Source organism: Pteronotus mesoamericanus, unplaced genomic scaffold (assembly GCF_021234165.1).
Source record: "Pteronotus mesoamericanus isolate MK-2021 breed Mesoamerican mustached bat unplaced genomic scaffold, CSHL_Meso_final contig_20, whole genome shotgun sequence".
Taxonomy (NCBI): domain Eukaryota; kingdom Metazoa; phylum Chordata; class Mammalia; order Chiroptera; family Mormoopidae; genus Pteronotus; species Pteronotus mesoamericanus.
The window spans coordinates 95,887,249-95,908,184 of record NW_026555085.1 but is presented as its reverse complement, the minus strand read 5'-3'; the positions used below and the strand labels follow the sequence as shown (position 1 = coordinate 95,908,184).

The 20,936-nt window shown below is 39.6% G+C and overlaps 1 protein-coding gene across 5 annotated transcripts in view; it reads left to right on the top strand.

Moving 5' to 3' along the window:
• The window catches only part of SYNE1 (spectrin repeat containing nuclear envelope protein 1), a 414,665-nt gene that overhangs the window by 225,327 nt on the left and 168,402 nt on the right, over positions 1-20,936 (top strand). For all 5 annotated transcript variants that reach the window (XM_054570132.1, XM_054570129.1, XM_054570128.1 and 2 more), the window contains 14 exons: positions 1,429-1,575; positions 3,785-3,910; positions 5,114-5,290; positions 6,458-6,723; positions 8,275-10,435; positions 11,626-11,963; positions 12,177-12,321; positions 13,012-13,230; positions 13,971-14,230; positions 15,563-15,728; positions 16,080-16,235; positions 17,254-17,406; positions 18,088-18,270; positions 19,556-19,693. In XM_054570132.1, coding sequence (XP_054426107.1) covers positions 1,429-1,575; positions 3,785-3,910; positions 5,114-5,290; positions 6,458-6,723; positions 8,275-10,435; positions 11,626-11,963; positions 12,177-12,321; positions 13,012-13,230; positions 13,971-14,230; positions 15,563-15,728; positions 16,080-16,235; positions 17,254-17,406; positions 18,088-18,270; positions 19,556-19,693 — 4,635 coding nt within the window. The remainder of the gene's footprint in view (positions 1-1,428; positions 1,576-3,784; positions 3,911-5,113; positions 5,291-6,457; positions 6,724-8,274; positions 10,436-11,625; positions 11,964-12,176; positions 12,322-13,011; positions 13,231-13,970; positions 14,231-15,562; positions 15,729-16,079; positions 16,236-17,253; positions 17,407-18,087; positions 18,271-19,555; positions 19,694-20,936) is intronic.

Here is a 20,936-nt window from a genome sequence, read left to right as displayed (position 1 = left end):
GGCCAATAGGCATATGAAAAGATGCTCAATGTCACTAATTATCAGGGAAATGCAAATTAAAGCTACAATGAGATATCACTTCACAACTGCTAGAACGACTATCATCAGTAAATCCACAAACAAGTGCTAGCAAGGACTTGGAAAAAGGGGAACCTTCTGTACTGTTGGTGGGGATGCAGATTGGTGCAGTCACTGTAGAAAACAGTATGGGATTTCCTCAAAATATTAAAAATGGAACCACCTTATGACCTAGTATTTCTACCTTTGAAAATATATCAGAAGAAATCCAAAACAATAGCCAAGATTTGGTAGCAGCCCAAATGGCCATCAGTAAATGAGTGGGTGAAAAAAACTGTGGTACATTTACATGATAGACTACTACTCAGCTGTCAAAAAGAAGGAAATCTTACCTTGTGCAACAGCATGAGTAGACCGGGAGGGTATTATGCTAAGTGAAATAAGCCAGTCAGAGAAAGAGGAATGCCATATTATTTCGCTTATATGTGGAATCAAATGATCAAAATAAAGAAACAAAATAAAAATAGACTCATAGATACAGAGAACAGACTGATAGCTGTCAGGAGCAAGGAGGTGGGGCACTGGGTAAAAATGGTGAAGGGACTAAGCAAAAAACAAAACCTCATAGACACAGACAACAGTATGATTAGCAAAGGGAAAGGGGGATGGGGAAAGGTAGAAGAAGGAAAAGGTAGAAGAGGGTAAAGGGGAGATAAATTGTGACAGAAGGAGACTTAACTTTGGGTGGTGAGCATGCAATACAACATACAGATGATGTGTTATAGAAACCTGTATAATTTTATTAACCAATGTTACCTCAATAAGTTCAGTAAAAAAGAAAAAAAAATACGCTTGGAATATTTTGGATCACTGTCTCCTGGAACATAGCTTTTAAGATGCAATGAGGACCTCCAACTCTCCCCTCCCCTCTGTCAAAATGTAGTTCCAACTCGACCGTGCCCCTAAGGCAGAAGCATTTCAGCCAGGGAAGTATTTTTTACCTTTTTATGACATGTCATTTTGGTTTTAGTTTCTAGCTTAAACAGAACTGCAATTTTTATACCATCATGGAGAAGCTACAAAAACCCTGATTTATGTTTGACAATTTTCTTCAATGACTTTATGTATTCTCACACACTTCTGGTCACATCAACTCCGCCCACTTTCTCTTTCCCTAATCAGGATATTATACGGTAATGTGTGGGTTGAGAAGTTACAAATTGGGGATGACCATTGTGTGTGCAACCTTTTGGAATATATGAAAACGCCATAGATATGTGTATCGTGTTGGGGAGCCCTGGAAGAGATATCTATTTCAGTGGACTTGTGGATGTGTTTCATTTGATTCCAGGGATGTTTGTAGAGACATAAGACAGTTCTCGCAACTGCAGCATGATTGTGTCGTTTCAGGTGTACCAGAGTTTGGAGCATGAACTTCAGAAGCACGTTAGTCGACAAGACACTCTACAGCAATGCCAGGCCTGGCTTTCCGCCGTCCAGCCAGATTTAAAGCCAAGCCCACACCCACCCCTGAGCAGGGCAGAAGCCGTGAAGCAGGTAGTGGACTCCTGAAAGTTCATCTTATGTGACTTATTCAGACATTCAATGAAAACATGTTAAGTACTTATTACATGTCAAGCTTGTAATGTAATTTTATATCCCTAGGGCTGGCTGCTAGGGATATAAAAAGTACAGACACGCTACTTTTATTGGGTTATACTGACTGCACGTCGCAGATATTGCATTTTTACAAATTGAAAAAATATGACTTACGAAAGGCTCAGATGATTGTTGGCATTTGTTAGCAGTATTTTTTAATTAAGGCATGTACATTTTTTTGACATAATGCTATGGCTTACTTATTAGACCACAGTGTAGGGTAAGCAAAACTTTTATATGCACTGGGAAATCAAAACATTTGTGTGATTTGCTTTATCGTGATACTCACTTTACTGAATGCACAATATCTCCGAGGTATGCCTCTATAAATAAGATCTGCATGTGACTCTAGTCCTTGGCTTGTTAGGTTATGTGACTGGCAAATTTCACTACTGGCACAATGACTTCAGAGGGTGTCCGACTGGGCCATGCTTTGACAGGGGGCAGTGGCATTTGATCATGGTTCCAGGATGCGTTGTGTATCCCCAGGGTCTCCCACCTGGTAAACAATAAATATATAATGACAATATGCCTCCCACGACCCTGAGAAAATGACGCACTAATTTGGTTTCATTAAGAATGCATATGCTTTGATAAGGCATGTCCTGTGAATTCGGGGAAATGGGAAAAAGTACAGCCAGGTTTTCCCTTGAAATTGATTTTAGCAAAAATCTTTTGCAGCTGTTTTGTCACTGGTGAACGATAAGGTACTCCCAATGCTTTTGGAATCAAATCAGTGTCAATGTTATCATTATTCTTTTTAAATATATTTATATAATAAGAAATCTGATACCTTAGTCTCTTCGCATTTCCAAAGCTGTTTGCAACAGACAACTTTCTCTGAGTCACAGTTACACAATGGGTGACTAATCATATTGGTGCTGACTGTGAGTGAAATACCAGTTTGTACACTGGATAAGAATTCAGGTGCCACTTTTAACTTAATATACATTATATCTACACAAGAATGTTGTGTTTAGCGATCCTTGTAATTCTAAAGAAAAAATACTAAGGTAGGAGTGAAAAAACTAGACTTCATTATTGACTACAATTTTGGAAATTCACCTGATGTTTCTGTAGATCAGCTTTATCCCATACAAGAAGGAGTGAATACTGCTTTCCCAATGTATCATGTAAATGTAGCAAGTGAGAGCCACTTCTCAAAACAACTGCCACCCACCGCCTTCCTTCAGGCCGTCGGCACTCTTCCCCTGACCCCTGCCATAGCCAGTAGCTGGTCACCTGTGTCATTGCTGCCTGTCCCTCTCATAAGACTATAAGCTCCACAGGAACAAAGGTTGTGTTTTGTGTGCTGCTCTCTGCCTATTACCTAAAACAGAACCTGTTTATCTGACTCTCTTCAAAGAAACATGTTTCTCCATGTTTGTGTGTATAGATTCATGATCCACCTCGAAATGCCTCTCTCCAGTTTTCCGCAGAACGAGCCCAGCCATCTGCATTTTTACTGAACTCCAATGAAGCCTTCAGATGCACAAGACCTTTTCCCTTATGTCTCCAGCTAATGTAAAAATGTGCTCAAAAGCAGGCTAGAGTAGAGTAAAGAGTCTTTCTCTGAAATGGAAAACAATGAGCATGGCCAGAGACTCAGGAAACGTTGTGGAGGTCTTGGGTGTTTCCTTCTCCCAGACCACGCAGACTTCAACGGCAGTGAGAAGCAAGTGATGGCCAAATGATCCCCGCCTGTGTGCTTTTGATTCTTCCTATGAGTTACTAATACATGTCATTTACAACCAGGGATGTGAATACTGAACATGGCAAAATTATTTTTGACACGTCAACAAAATATTGCAAATAATACAAAGATTTGTTGTCTAAATATAGCACACACCTTATCCTAGCTGGTGTGGTTCAGTGGATTGAGCACCGGCCTGTGAACCTAAGGGTCTCAAGTTCGATTCCCAGTGCAGGGCACATGCCTGGGTTGCAGGCCAGGTCCCCAGCAGGGGGTGTGCGAAATGCAACCGCACATTGATGTTTCTCTCCCTCTCTTCCCCTCCCCAAAAATAAATAAATAAAATCTTTAAAAAAAATAAATAAATATAGCACGCATCTTTTTCATTCTGACAAGTATGTGGTTTTTTTTAAGGTCAAACACTTCAGAGCTTTGCAGAAGCAGGCAAGGACCTACTTAGATCTCCTTTGCTCCATGTGTGACTTGTCAAACTCTTCAGTGAAAACCACAGCAAAAGATATTCAACAAACAGAGGAAATGGTAAAATACTTAAAACCTATATTGGCTTTGTCTGTTTTTATTATATTCTCTTGCTTTAATGTTAGATATGACTTGTAAAGAAAATATGACCTTGAGTTATTCTTGCTGTAAAGCTCCTAAGGTAATTATGATAAACAGACATTTGAATTTCCGTGAAGTCACAGAAAAATAAGCATACTCTGATCCTGATGGCACTGAGTCCCACTGATCTGCTCATCATTAGTACTTCTTTCCTCTTCTTTTTTTTCTCCTTAATTCTCTTTTCCTATTTTTCCATTCATTTTTTTTTTTGTTTTCTCCTTTCCATATTTTTCTTTAGGTAATACTTAATACGAAGGGGGTATCTGATCCTTGCTTTATATTAGGGATGGCAAAGAGCCTACTAATGCATGGGCAGTGGCTGAAGGTGGTGTTGAGAAGGACTCTCAGCTGCCTCTGGCCTTGGTGGAAAAGCTATGATGAATTAGCAGTACCCGTCCACAGCTGACGGGGGGCAGCACAGGGCCATGTGTTTGGTACTGCTGCCTTAAACTCTTTAACACTTCGGTTTAAAAGAAAAATAAGATTTGGTTTAGGTTTTAATTGATTAAATATTTACAGAATAGTAAAATCACCCAAAGCAAGAAATGTATTAAAATAATGTAGGTTTTTCACTTGTATATTATTAAATCTGTTCTTAGGTCCTTATAAAAATGCAATTCATATATTTTTACAGAAATGATTTCTTGAAATAATTTATATAGTTACAAAAAACAGTGAAATGGACCTAAAATATGTTTAACACATGAATAACTCAGTTTTATAAGTAAAAACAAATGTACAGTAGAGAACAATGTAAGTCTTTTCCAGTTAACCTCAAGACTGAATTCATGAGTTAGTCAGATGTTGAAAACTTCCAGTGTGAGAAACCATTAGGCCAAATTTGACCTAATTTAATAAATTGTTAAAACTTCTTTAAAACAGATTAAAATCATGACATGTCTTCAATATGGAAAGTCCTTAGAAAACCTTACTATAAAAAGAAAATCTGCTTTTCTTGAAACAAATAAAGAATTCTTTGTGGATTTATCACAGTGTGTGTGTACATGTGTGCATGTGTGTTGTCCTGTGTGCATGGACAGGCTGAAGAATCGCCTATCTGAGGCACTGGACATCCACGTTTCCAGCTATAGCTGCTGACTTTTGCCTCTCTGTTCTCTCAAGATTGAGGAACGGCTTGTCCAGGCACAGAACTTAACTCAGGGCTGGGAAGAGATCAAGCACATGAAGGCTGAGCTTTGGATTTACCTCCAGGACGCCGATCAGCAGCTGCAGAATATGAAGCGAAGGCATGCAGAACTGGAGCTCAACATCGCCCAGAACATGGTCTCCCAAGTCAAGGTAGGAATTTAATGGGTCTCCAGGGTAGACGGAAAAGGCCAAGGTGGGTGTGTGTCCCTCAGTCCTTAAACATTGGCATAGCTACTTCAGGAATAAAATAGAATCAGAACAACCTCCACTGGGTGCCAGGAAAGGACAGATCAGAAAGTAAACTTTCCTAAAGTACAGCAGAGGGAATATAGTCCATAATATTGTAATAAGTAAGTATGGTGCCAGGTGCATACTGCACGTATGGGGGAATTGTTTCAGAAGTTTTCGAAATGTCTAACCACTATTTTGTATACCTGAGATTAATGTAATATTGAATGTCAATGGTAATGACTGTAATTGAAATATAAAAATAGTAATTTAAAAAGAAGAGAGTACACATTCAAATGTTTTATTGGAGCTCCAGTTGGTCACTTGCATCAAAAGACACTCACTCTGCACTTTGTTCCTGAACAAGGCCGCTGTGGTTCAGCGGACAGGACCAGAAGCCTCTGCCACCAAACACACACACACCCTTATCAGTCCTCATGTTGTCACCACAGTACTGTCAAAACTGTAGGGCTGCCAAGGTACCAGTTAACTATGTACATATTGTATGTCTATTAATTAATATATAATTAATTTAAAATGTAATAGAAGCATCATTGCTAGTCTATAGTTACATATAGTTTAATAGAAGATGATTTGAAGTTGATTGGAAGTTGTACCAGATTTTTAACAAACTTTAAGTTTGATTTTTTTCTCTGTGAGGGTGAGCCATTTATAGTTTCTACTAAAATATTGTTTGCGTATGCAGAAAAAAAACAAGATGACCTTTTTTTCTCAAAAGCATGAACTTCAGAATTTTTTAAGAAACTAAGGCTGCACTTTAAAATATTAAGATGTTAACTTTTCCCTCAGTGAATATAATATTGTTTCACATTTCTCAGTTTCTCTTTATACTGTTCAAAATTACACATTAAAAGAAAATACCACCATGACCATTTGATCCTTATGCACTTGGAAATGTGTATTCATAAAAAGGTACGATGGTTTTTAGTTTCTCTTTGTCCTTGATGACTTATTCATTATAGAGTCTTTGGTTATTTAAAGTGTTAGACATATTACATCTGTGCTCCACTCTATATTTATTTGGGGAGGTTATTACACGTTACTTAATTTGTGGTTGCTATCCTTTAGGATTTTGTTAAGAAACTACAGTGCAAACAGGCGTCAGTGACTGCTATTACAGAAAACGTGGATACCTTAACCAAGAAGGGGGAGTCTCCTGAACACAAGGAAATCAGTCATTTGAATGACCAGTGGCTAGATCTGTGCCATCAGTCCAACCGCCTGTGTTTGCAAAGGGAAGAGGATCTTCAGAGGACAAGAGATTACCATGACTGCTTGCATGCCGTGGAAGTGTTCTTGGAAAAATTTACTACAGAGTGGGACAGCTTAGCCAGGTAACAGCCATTCTGCAGTGAGTCGCCAAGACACAAGCCAGAAATGTCTCCATTTCTATACAAACGTAAAAGGTCTTTCTTAGGTTTTTAACATCTACTGTCTATCGGTATTAATATTGCTGAGACATGATTAAGAAGCTCATGCTGTCACATGGCTACGGGGCCATGCTACTCCTTGCTCAGTGTTAACTTAGCCAGTGGGTGATGGAGAAGTTTCTGAAAACAGCACTATTTTTCTCTGTGACCTCCAAGAATGTTGCAAGCATGTTTCAAATGTTGTTTAATTACCAGTTATGGTACTATCATCTTTGAATTAATGAAATAAATCTCCTTATATTCCATAGGTTTCTTATCAACTCTGTAAAAAACGATTCTATGTAATTCAGTCAGGTCTTGCTTTTGTGTGTGTGGGGCGGGGGGTGGGTATTGTAAAAATTAACACACAAACCAAATTCAATTAAGGTGTCATTCGTGATTTTGTAATGATTGAACTCTTCTTGGCTTTGTCTTTGAAAAATAAGAATTCCCTTTCCCCTTCCCCACACATTGGGTCTTCATATGGAAATCTTTCTATGCTTCTGATCACTATAAATATTAAAATCTGCATGTCCTCTGCCCAAATGTGTTAATTTGCAATAATTAAAACCGAATACATAATTCTAGATGGAATTAAATCAGGTCGTCTTTTTGGAGAAGGTACTATATTTTCTAGTCTGTTTCTAAAACTTTTTCTTAATGCTGAACACTTTACTGGTCTTTGGGGTAAATCCAGTCAATATCAGCAAAACACCCACATTCCAGGCTTGCAACAGGCACGTCCGTTTGGTTGACCCTCAGTCATCTCAGGCCTCGTGTGGCCGAAGCAGAACTCAGCATACTGTCCCCAGCCCTGTTCCTCTTGCCTTGAACTGGTTGTTTTGTAAGTGAAAGAGAAAGATTCCATTTTCTCATCTGTTTGTAGTCAAAAGGATAAGGCTTCTTTGCATTTTGCACCTATTTTTAAAGATTTCTAATCATAAACCAAAAATATCTAGGTACGCAAATGAGTGGCAGCCAGAGCCCTCGGTATGTCTTGTAGATTGTACCGTCTAGCACTAGATTGTTTACTGGAGCTTCTTCTCACAAGAAAGCGTGTACCTCATGGATCACTTATTAATTTCTTTAAGTGCCATTTTCAAGAATGCATAGATCAGTGCTTCTCAAAGTTTAATGTTTTCACAGATCATCCAGTCATCTTGTTAATGTGCAGATCCTACTCAATTTCTATGGGCCAGAGAAAGGAGCTAAAAGTAGGTGTCAGGTATGTTGGGAGGGCAGTAGAAGCCAGAGGAAGAGTAGAAAAGTAGTATCTAAGCAATTCGTTTTGGCTCAACTTCTGATATGCAAACATATGTGCCTTGTATTCCATAACAATAACAGCACCTGGGTCAGTAAACTCTAAGCTAAGAACATCCTCTTAAAGAAAAGAGGTGAAACATAATATAACGTGGTGTGAATAACTACACCCAGTGAGTTGGCTAATTTGCCCTGATGCCTTTTGTCCATTTACAGATCCGATGCGGAGAGCACAGCCATCCACCTGGAAGCTTTGAAAAAGCTGGCACAGGCATTGCAGGAGAGAAGGCAGGCTATTGAAGACCTGAAAGAGAAAAAGCAGAAAATGATAGAGCATCTGAATTTAGACGACAGAGAATTAGTCAAGGAACAGACAAGGCACCTTGAGCAACGCTGGTTTCAGCTGGAGGACCTTGTTAAAAGGAAAATCCAAGTGTCAATCACCAACTTGGAGGAACTGAATGTGGTACAGGCCAAGTTTCAGGAGCTGATGGAGTGGGCGGAGGAGCAGCAGCCCAACCTTGCCGAGGCCCTCAAGCAGAGCCCTCCACCCGACATGGCTCCCAACCTGCTCATGGATCACCTGGCCATCTGCAGTGAACTGGAGGCCAAACAGATGCTCCTGAAATCACTCACAAAGGATGCTGACAGGGTGATGGCTGATCTCGGCCTAAATGAGCGGCAGGTAATCCAGAAGGCGCTCTCTGATGCACAGAGGCACGTGAACTGCCTCAGCGACTTAGTGGGCCAGAGGCGAAAGTACTTGAACAAGACCTTGTCTGAGAAAACCCAGTTTCTCATGGCGGTGTTCCAGGCAACCAGCCAAATTCAGCAGCACGAGAGAAAGATAATGTTCCGTGAGCACATCTGCCTGTTGCCGGACGATGTGAGCAAACAAGTTAAAACATGTAAGAGTGCTCAAGCCAGCCTCAGGACTTACCAAAATGAAGTCACAGGCCTTTGGGCCCAGGGTCGTGAATTAATGAAAGGAGCCACAGAGCAGGAAAAGAGTGAAGTGCTGGGTAAGCTTCAGGAATTGCAGAGCGTCTATGACACCGTTTTACAAAAGTGCAGCCACAGGCTACAAGAACTAGAGAAAAGTCTAGTTTCTAGGAAGCATTTTAAGGAAGATTTTGATAAAGCGTGTCACTGGCTAAAACAAGCAGATATTGTTACATTTCCTGAAATCAACCTAATGAATGAGAATGCAGAGCTTCACACACAACTGGCCAAATACCAGCACATTCTTGAACAATCTCCAGAATATGAAAATCTCCTGCTTACACTGCAGAGAACTGGGCAGGCCATGTTGCCATCTCTGAATGAAGTCGATCATTCCTACCTCAGTGAAAAGCTCAATGCTCTTCCCCTGCAATTTAATGTCATCGTCACCCTGGCTAAAGACAAGTTCTATAAGGTCCAAGAAGCAATTCTCGCTCGGAAAGAATACGCTTCCTTGATCGAGTTGACCACCCGGTCTCTGAGTGAACTCGAGGACCAGTTCTTAAAGATGAGCCAAGTGCCCACCGACCTGGTCGTTGAGGACGCTGTATGTCTTCGCGATGCATACAGGGCTCTTCTGAAAGAAGTGGCAGGCCTTGGGGAAGCAGTGGATGAACTGAACCAGAAGAAAGAAGGTTTTCGCAGCACGGGGCAGCCTTGGCAGCCAGAGAGGATGCTGCAGCTTGTCACCCTCTTCCATCGGCTGAAGCGACAAACAGAACAAAGGGTTAGCTTATTAGAAGACACCAGCAGCGCTTACCAGGAGCACGAGAAGATGTGCCGCCAGCTGCAGAAACAACTCGAGGCTGTGAAAGGCGAGCAGTCCAAGGTGAATGAGGAGACGCTTCCCGCAGATGAGAAGCTCAAAGTGTATCACTCGCTGGCGGGAAGCCTTCAGGACTCGGGAGCTCTGCTGAAACAGGTGGCCATGCATCTTGAGGATCTCGTTCCACACCTCGATCCTTCGGCTTATGAGAAAGCCAAGCATCAGATCCAGTCCTGGCAAGAGGAGTTAAAACTGCTGACTTCGGCCATTGGCGCAACGGTGACTGAGTGTGAGAGCCGCATGGTGCAGAGTATAGACTTCCAGACGGAGCTGAGCCGCTCCTTGGCCTGGCTGAGGAGTGTGAAGGCAGAGCTGAGTGGGCCCGTGTGCCTGGACCTGGACCCCCAGGACATCCAGGAGGAGATCAGAAAGGTGCAAATCCAGCAGGAGGAGGTGCAGTCCAGCCTGAGGATAATGAATGCCCTGGGTAACAAGGAGAAGGAGAAATTCACGAAGGCCAAGGAGCTGATTTCCGCTGACTTGCAGCACACTCTCTCTGAACTCTCCGAGCTGGATGGAGACATTCAGGAAGCTTTAGGCACCAGACAGGTTGGTGTGATAGGGCTGCTCTTATCTTTTTTCCACTCTGCTTATTTGTAAATCTGTGTGATGCGTTTCTTTGTTGTCTTTTTTTGTTAGAACCGCTTCCTTAAGTATTTCTTTTTTGGATACTATGTAAAATCATCTTCAGTAGTGACATAAAAGGATGTTTTTATTGTTTGTGGACATGGCATTCATTTCATATGACTTCTATGTTGACCTCACTTTAGTTATAATAGAGCAACCTCCGCTATCTCTCACCTTTAGGAGAGGTCATAAATGATAGCACTAATAGAATTAATACTATGGTGAGTACATTAATAATGAAATAAACTAGCAATGATTAAGTAGTGATGCCTTTTTAAAACAATGTGAAACCAGGCATTTCTATGATTAGCACTGGGTGAAGAATCTCCAAATGGAGAGGTGCAGATGGATGATCCAGCCCCAACCCTGGTGCTGAGCCACCTATTTTTCTGGGGTCTCCCACCCATCACCCCGTCCTTTCACCCCTTCCTCAGGGAGGAGTGCTTCATCTTCTCTTGCTTCCCTATAACACCACAAAAGCAAGACTAGAATATTCATCATGACTTTTCTTGGGGATAACAAAGAAGTGAGAGTATGTGCAGAATGTGGGAATACAGATATCTCTTTAAGATAATGATTTCATTTCCTTCGGCTAAGTACTCAGAAGTGGGATTGCTGGTAGTTGGATTTTTTTTTTTTTTTTTTTTTTTTTGAGGAACCTCCATACTGTTTTCTATAGTGGCTCTACTGGTTTACATTTCCCCTGGTGTTATTAGACTTTTAACCAACTGAGCCATTATTTCACCTTGGTAAGTATTCAGCCTGCACATATTACCAAGCATTATTATAGATACATATAATAACATATATATGAGAGAGAGAAAAGTTTCAGAACTAGTTATCAATGTAAATTTCTTTCATTTCTGTCCTTGTTAACTTAAAATTAATAACTTTATTATTTCAACTTAATAATAAAATTATAGCAAGATTGCCATAAGGAAAAATAAAAGATAGTCAAGAGCTGCACCAAAAATATTTCATGAACTTTTCAATTCACATATACATGTACATCCACGTGAGGGAGGACTGGAAAAGAAACAGAAAAATTAAATTATTTGCTGCCAACACATGACAACTGAGAGTTGATTGTGCTTGTACTTACTATGTTTCAGGCTACCTTGACGCAAATATATAGTCAATGCCAAAGGTACTATCAAGTATTTCAAGCCGCTAGCGACTGGCTTGAGGATGCCCACAAAATGTTAAAGCTGGCAGGCAACGGCCTCGACGTGGAGAGTGCAGAGGAAAGTCTCAAAAGCCACACGGAATTTTTTAGTGCAGAGGATCAGTTCCAGACCAATCTGGAGGAGCTCAAAGGCCTGGTAGCCAACCTCGACCCGCTCATCAAGCCAACTGGGAAAGAGAAACTAGCGCAGAAAATGGCTTCCCTGGAAGAGAAGAGCCAGAGGATAATCCAGGACGCACATGCCCAGTTAGGGCTCTTGCAGAGGTAGGAGAGTTGCTTCCATCTCCATATGCTAGTGAAATAGAATGTGTTTTGAAATGAATTTTCACATGGGAATCAGGAGTAGACTAATGATATACGTCTGCATGAAAATGCATTCTTCTCTCTTAAGTACTGTTAGACATATTGACATGAGAGCTCCGCAGAGAAATGTGTGGTTTGATGTTGCTTAATTGACTTTTGTTGGACTTTTTCAAGATGTGCAGCTCAGTGGCAGGATTACCAGAAAGCAAGGGAAGAAGTTATCGAAATGATGAATGATGCAGAAAAGAAATTGTCTGAATTTTCTTTATTGAAGACATCTTCCAGTCATGAAGCAGAAGAAAAATTGTCAGAAAACAAGGTTAGTTTTATTGTTGTTGTTTTTAATGTCCTTTCATTGTCTTTGAATTGGGTCTCTGAAATACCGTAGTTCCAGAAGCAGGTCAATAAATCATTTCCACCTGAGTTGCTTAAATATGAAAAGGATACATTAAGCATGTTTCGTAACAGTTTTAACTTAATTAAATGCTGTCACTTTTTAAGGATTTCAGTTGCAAATGCATAGCTAGGTTTAAAAAGACATTCAGAGCAGTTGCTTCTGCTAAAGTGTGACAGTGAATTTCAATAAAAACTCTCTGATTAAGATTAATCAGAACTTTCTGATTTAGATTAATGCAAATACTATTTAAAAATTAATAGCTGAGTCTTTCTCATATATCACAGCAATACAAGGTAGAATATAACACCCTTAAATACTAAATTCAGTTCACTTATATTTTTGCTGTTTTTTTAAATGGGAAAATTTCATCTCAAGCAGTAAATAAACTTTTGTTTTTAATAAATAAATATTCATGTTACCTCTTAAAAACAATTCGAACCTAAATCCGTTAAGAATTCAATGTAAAAGTAAGAGTTACCAGGGGAAAAAGAACATATGTTGCAACATTTCCTTTTGCAGGTAATTTTGGGCTCTATTCAAATCCATAGAATTTTTTAAAAAATCTCTCCCCGTTGCCCCAAACCTCTTCTCTTCCCCCGCCCCCCACCTTAGGCTTTAGTGGCAGTGGTAAACTCTTTCCATGAGAAAATTGTGGCCCTGGATGGTAAAGCCTCCCAACTGGAAACAACTGGAAATGACGCAAGCAAAGCCACCATAGGCAGGTCTATGACTACAGTCTGGCAGCGTTGGGCGCGGCTCCGCGCTGTGGCCCAGGACCAGGAGAAGATACTGGAAGATACAGTGGATGAGTGGGAGAATTTTAACAATAAGGTAATTTCCTTTGTTTTCTCCCTGATGATCGTGTATTTTAAAAAGCAGTACTCTGTTCTTTTTGGGTTTTGAAATTGACTTTATGAAAATAAAAAGCTTTTTAAAATCTCTATTTCCATGACATGAAAACCAAATTATGAAAAAATATGCAATATGCAATGTGCAAGTTCATTCCAAGTCAGGGTCTAATTATTTGAATAAGAAAACCAAGAAATTAAATTTTGAAAGAACAAGCCCACTTTCCTCCATTTGCGAGATCCTTAGGGAAACTTTCCTACTTAGCCCTGAAAAATTACAACATACTTTTTCTTTGCCATGGAAATGAGCAGGAATGTAACTCATTCCCCAAGTCTTATATTAATATCTTTCATCTTTTATGTAGGATTCAGTGTTTTGAGCCACATCTTCCTTCATAAATCAAAGAGACACATTCATGTTAACTTAAATATTGGAAAAAGTTTTGCATTTGTCTTTTAAAAAAAATACAAAACCCTTTTTCTATGTTATGCAGTCTCTGCTAGCCCTGATATTACTTTGAGACTAAAGCTTTAAGCCCAGAACTATAAAGATCTTTCCTTTCATGTTAAGAAGGTTGTTCAGGTTTTACTTTCCTGAAATTTAGAGTATACACCATCATCTTTAAAAAGTTTTGATGCATTAGTGTCAAATGTGGTATTAATTGGAATTGTCCCATTTTTTCCATTTATTTTGAGCTTCATAGTATATACATTTTTCATCAGGTTAAAAAAGCCACTGAAATGATTAATCAGCTGCAAGGTAAATTGCCGGGAAGTCCAGCAGAGAAAGCCTCGAAAGCAGAACTCCTAACTCTTCTGGAACAGCACGACACATTCGTCCTGGAGCTGGATCAGCAGCAGTCAGCCTTGGGCATGCTGAGGCAACAGGCCCTGAGCATGCTCCCAGATGGGGCCACTCCGTCCCCTGGGGAAGGGCCACCCACCATGCAGGAAATCACGGCCATGCAAGATCAGTGCCTGAAGTAATTGTCGACCTCTCATTCTCTGTTCTTGACCTTGGCCAGGACCCAAGGGATAAGTGTGGTTTAGAGTCTGCGGGCGCTCGGTCATGCCACCTTACAATGGAGGGATCTGTTCCCATCATCCCTGCTTTTCATTTCTCTTTGCTCTTCAATGATTTATCTGACAAATACATACCTAGTAGTATTAGAAATACAGGGATGAGCTGAACAGAGTCAGCCTGTACCTTCATGCTGTTTACAGTCACGCAGCAGAGATGAGTAACTACCAGAGCCTTTTGGGTAAAGCACGAAAAGTGCAGGCAAGGCACACAAAGCGGAGGCAACGCCCCTCGGAGGGCATTAGAAGAAGGCTTCCCTTCGGAAGGGCGTCTCAGCTGACGGCTGAGCAGGCCTGCGCCAGGCAGTGAGGGGAGGGGAGAGTTTTGCAAATGGAAATAGCATGTAAGAAACCTTGGAAGTAAGCATGTCACTTTCAGGGAACTGTTGGCTGATGCAGCAATTCATGAGAAACAAAGCTTGAAAGCTGAACAATTGAGAGCCACTTAGAATCTAGTTCTGAAAAAGCTCAGTGATTCATTGGTTAAATCGGATGACAGATTAGAGCAAGGATGATACCAAAAACCAGGTACATAGCCATTTAGAACTTAATAGATGGAGGAGGTTAAATTTAATGATATCTAAACAGTCTGGTGTGCTTATTGGGCCAGGGAAGGAGAAATGTCAATAGATCATTTAACTGCTGTTTTCACTAATATTATTCATTCATATCTTATATCTGCTTCTTTAATTATAGATGAATTCAGGGTAACTGAACTCCATTTATTTAAACTTTTTCGCAAGTTTAAGTCAGTTCAAAGAAAGACTTATAATTTGGGTGTTGAACATTATTAACTGTAAAATTTCTGAAGCTTAACTTCACACACTGGTGTCTATCAGCCACAAATATTCCAATAACACATTATGTATTACTTCTAAAGGCTGGTGACCCTGTACCATACAAGGGGATTTCCAGAGAGGAAATAAACAATGCCCAAGTGACTCTACATAGGAAAATTAATTGCAATGTAGTGGCACCGGAGTATGTCAATTCTCAACTTTCCAGGGATAAAGCATTCGCTTCATGTGATGTACATTTTTCTGCTATACTTGAACTAAACTTAAGTCTTACTGCAAATTATCTGACAATTTGGAACAAGTGTATTTACTTGCAAAAAAGGTTATGAGATTTCACCTTTTAAAAAATGTCTGTTTTCTGATACTACGATGCTGTGTATTCGGGGGTTCCTTTCACTTCCAGTTCACCTCTGCTTTTTCCCTGTACCGTTTCTGAAGCATGCAGGAGACAGTGAGGAGTCACGGGAAGGTGGTGAAGCAGGAGCTGAAGGACCGAGAAGCGGTGGAGACTCAAATCAATTCTGTGAAGTCTTGGGTTCAGGAAACGAGGGACTATCTGGGAAATCCAACAATAGAAATAGATGCTCAACTTGAAGAACTTCAGGTACAAAACTCTCCTCATTCTCTATACCCTTCCTTCAAAAAAAAAAAAAATTTCCCTGATTTGTTTGTTAAGACACATTCGTTTATAATCAATGAAATACTGAATAATGTAAAATTTTCAGAACTGTGTTCCATAAAAGGCTTTTAGTATTATTCCATGGGATTTTTGTTTGTTCTATACAAAGTGCACATGTTTCTTATTCAGAGGCTTAAGAAAAGTTTGGTATTTCTCAAGGTGTTTTTCTAATTCCACACTTGGTCACGTATTGATGGACAGTACATTGTCCCGCTCTGTACTCATGAAAATTTCCTTAGGCTCCCGGAAACTTCTCGTTTTGATCTTTTTCTTCAGATTCTCCTAACAGAAGCCACCAATCACCGACAGAACATTGAGAAAGTGGCTGAAGAGCAGAAGAACAAGTACTTGGGTCTCAATGCTATATTACCTTCTGAACTCTCCCTTCAGTTAGCTGAGGTGGCGTTGGACCTAGGCACCATCCATGACCAGGTAAACCTGTGACCAGGAAAGAGTGCCTTCACATTCTTTTAGAGGCTCAGTACTCTTCGTACTAGAGCTTTTGATTTTTACAATCATGCCTTCATGGAAAAGAGTTTGGAAAAGAAACAGCTCAGCATAAAACAATAATATTAAACTAGAAGTCTTATTCACAGGCAAAAAAAAAACCAACAAACCACATCAGATGATCACAGGTATCAACAATAATGTCATGCAATTAAACATAACTTACCTGCTTTCCCTTCCAAAAAAAAAAAAAAAAGACAAAGGAATGATAACAACAAAAAAGATATATATCATGTATTCAACAAATATTTATTGAGTGCCCACAGGCTACCAGGCACTCTGCTACATGTATTTCAGACTTTCATTTATATAAAAAGAGAACCTTTACTTTTTTTACCACTTTTTTCTTTGGCATTTTCTTATAAGCAAAAGTATGAATGTTTATTATCAAGTCAAGTCAAAGCCATTAAAAACTTGTAAATGTTAACTGCTCTTTTTCACCTTTCTTCCACTGGATGTACTTAACACTTTTTTGTCATACTGTAAGGACGTCATGGCAAAGTTAGGAAAAGAGTTAGCAGATCATTAACAGCTACTTATGAAAAGGTGCTTGGAAAAAATTGGTGTGTTCTAGTTGTTGGGCTCAAGGTCCCAGTGTTAATAAACAGAGATTCAAACTCAGCTATCTACACTGCCATCTTTGGATGCTCTGTAGACATTTGATGAGTGAATCACTGTGCGTGCATTGCTCGTTCCTTTGCTGAAACAGCAGCAGAAAGACGTGAGGGGAATGCATAAAGAAGGGACGGGAGCGGAGTACCACTGCATGGAAAACCACGAGTGTTTGCACAGTAGCTGCGTGCAGCTGGCTTGACAAAGCTCATCAATGCCAAGCAGCACTGACCACCTGAAATCTCTTGTCAACATCTCCACATTGAGGTTTTTCGTATCTGCTATCCAATTTTAACCACGATTGGTTTTGCTGTTCTCACTGATCATATAGATCCAGGACAAAGTAAAGCAAGTTGAACAGAGCAAGGCGATGAGCCAGGAATTCAGCCGGCAAATTCAGAAGATAACCAAAGAACTCACAACTATTCTAACTACGCTGAGAGCAAAGACAGATAATTTAGCTCAAGCTAAAACTGACCAAAAGGTAAGGAAAGAGAAGTGGAAACATACCGGGTGCTACTGAATAAATTCAGTATTTTGGAGTTAGTTCATTTTGGGGATATAAAAAAAACAACTTGCCTGATGAGCAAGCTTCATTAAAACCAGATAGTGAAGAGAGGCAATAAAGATATTTTATAAACATTATAGCACAATTCTATTTATATGGTATAATTTATCATCACAATTGAACTTTATTAATAAAAATACATATATATGTATATTATACATATAATATAAGTATGTGTGGCTGAGTGGGAAAAGTGTCAGAAAACTAAATAATGAGTTGGAAATGCAAGACCATAAATTCCAAAATAAAGGATGTTCTCGGGAGCTAAATCTGTTCTCACTCTGCTGGTGAGTTAAGTGACTCATCCTTTTTGGGTGGGGCAGAAGGAAAATGTTAGGTCTCTCACCCTCATAGGAAATAAACACCCGGCTTGCAAAACATCCTGTCCTGCCTTTCCAACTGAAGACATAGAAATGACCTGGTCACGGTGGAATGATGCTTTAGAGCATTTGGCTTCTATGAAAACATTTAAAATATTATCCTTTGAAAAACATATATATAAATAAATAAACATAAATATCATCCTTCTGACCTTGAAAAATCTGGAGAAATTCATTTTCTGTAGCCCAATGTTCTTTCACTTTAATGACCACCTAGGTTCTAGGAGAGGAATTGGACGCCTGCAATTTACAGTTAATGGAGCTGGATGAAGCAGTACAAAAGTTCTCGGAACAGAATGGGCAGCTGGGTAAGCCCCTGGCTAAGAAGATAGGAAAACTGACGGAACTTCACCAGCAGACCAGTAGGCAGGCCGAGAACCGGCTCTCCAAGCTCAGCCAGGTATGTTTTCCAGCCAGTAATCAAAATTCTCTAGGGCAGAAATTCTGTGTTCTATTTTTGTCTTTTGAAAATAAATACAAGATGATATTGACAATGATGAGAGTAATTTAAAGGTTACTTAATAAAAAGTAACGTATTTCATGCCACACCTGTGTTCCTAAGAATTAGATATAAACATGCTTTTATTTTATATCAGACCATATAAATTCATTGGCAAAAGTGGTCATGTAAATGGAATTTTGATTTGAGTTTTTTGTAAACTAGGGAAGTATTTTGTCAAATGAATACTCATCCATTAACAGGTTTTACAAATCAGTTTATGTGAATTCAGATATCTTAAAGTAAGATAAGAAGATTGATTTATTGATATTATATAATAGCTCTTATTTACTCAATAGGTTCAGGTCACATATCCATCATACTTGCTGAGTGTAGACTTGACTTTTGCTAACTGATTATGTATGTTTTCTGTAACCGGAGATAAATTACATCAGGATTTGGCAACCAATGAATTACAATATTGAAACCTGGCATGCCAGAATCCCCACCTACCACCTCCTTACTCAGGGAGGGTGGAGTTCGGAAGGCGGGAGACTGAAAGGACAGCTAGATAGATAAATAAGAGATGAGAACAGAGAAGTTTATTATTTTTAAGGAAAGATTATTCAAGCATATTGAGAACTTGGACTTTACCCTGAAGTTACTGGGAAGTCCCTGAAAAGTTTTCAACAAGGACATACCTTTTCTAGATTAAAAAAAAAGGGGGTGAGGGTTCTATGGAAAGTAACCTCACAGGATGCTGATCAGAAATTCCTACCTAGCAGGTCATCGTGGTAGTCACACCCCAGCCTATAGCTTCGTTAGTGAAAGGTTTTAAGCCAGCCCTGGCTGCTGTTCTTGTGCATCTAGGTTAACACACCTTTGAAATAAGCGCAACCACCCTCAGGAGAGCGTATAATCTTGTTAACTACCCCATAATCCAATCATCACCTTGCTTTCTCCAATCTTCCTTCTGTCCCCTCCTTAATTTTTAAAAGAAACTACAAAACTATTATTCTGTGGAACATTTGAAATCTTCCTCCCTGGCATAGGTCATCAGTTTGGCTCAAATAAGCTAATAAAACTTCTCTGTCGTTTTGGATGTTTCTTACATTGACACTTTAAATATCTCAGATATATAATGATCAACCCCCAGGACTGTTGTATCCAAAGAGAGACAGAAGACTGATTTCCAGCTCAAGAAGTAGAGGTTACATTTATTATCTGAGTGTTAATGGTTTTTTAGGCAACATCGCATTTAGAAGAATACAATGAAATGCTTGATTTAATTTTGAAGTGGATTGACAAAGCTAAAGTCTTGGTACATGGAAAGATCGTGTGGAATTCTGCGAGGCAGCTTCGGGAACAATACATTTCACATCAGGTAACTTTGGGAGAAAGGGTTTTCAAAGAGTAAGTAAGAGAGCAGTTTAATTTAACTGGCTAGGCCAACAGAAAACTTACAGGACTGTGATGTTAAATTATTGTAGGTGCCAGATTAAAAAAAAGAAAAGAAAGAAATCTAAGGTAGCCCTACAATTTGTCCAGTGGTTTGAAAGAAAGTAGCTACACATGAGATTTCCAAACTGTACGAAGAAACACATATCCTCTCCCCTTGACTTTCCTTTTCCAAGACCAAAAATAATCAGTCCCCTTTCTGCAGCTTTTTGAAACAGTTCTATGCAGGGAAATGGTGGAAAATTCTGCCCAATGAAGAGATGTAGCAACATGTAGAAAGATGGCATGGGCTAGAGTCAGGCAGATGGGAAAACCAAGCTGTGCCATTTCGGGTTGTGGGATTTGAAGGAAACTACTTTCCCTCTCTGAATTCAGTCTTTTCAGCATTAAGATGGAGATGTAACTGATTTATACTTCAGAATTATTACAAGAATCAAATGGTATAACTCATGTGCAGACATGAAGCACGTTATCTGACACGTGGGTGTCGAACTCTCACTCCTCCACTTTCTCAGCCCTCTCTCCGCCTGGCCTCAGTGGCCTGGCCTTCCACAGGAAGTAGGGGTGAGCTGGGACCAGCAATGCGTCCACAGCACCGTGTGGCCACCTTCATTTCCTCTGAGGTTTTCTCTGGGTCGTGTCATCCAGGAAATTATTTCATTCTTTTATGACTTATGTTTGAATTAGATATAAATATCTAACAGCACAGTTATCTTGCAATAAAGATACAGAATGCTTTTTCAAGTATTGTAGATTTCCTCTTTCTTTTATTCTGGTTTTTTCAGTCCATCAGCTATCCCATTCCAAGTGACAGAGTTCTAGATCAAAGCCACATTTTCACCTTGTACTGCTTTGACAGGTTCCTAATGGGTTTCCTTGTATCCACAATCTTTCTTCTCTAATCAATCTCACACACTCTTCTCAAGAAATCTTTCTTAAACAATTCCAGCCTTCTAGTTGAGGATATGCTTGTTTATTATCAGACAAGATGTAAGTCAGAACTGGTTTTAAACAACGAAGAAAGTATTCTGCATCATTAAAAATCTAGAAATGCAAATCTAAGCATTTTAACTATCAAGTGAATGCTGTTCTTTCATATTAAAGGATGTTAGGAGCTCTCAAACACTCCTGGGAACTTGGTGAACTCTCTTTGAAAAACAATTGGCAAA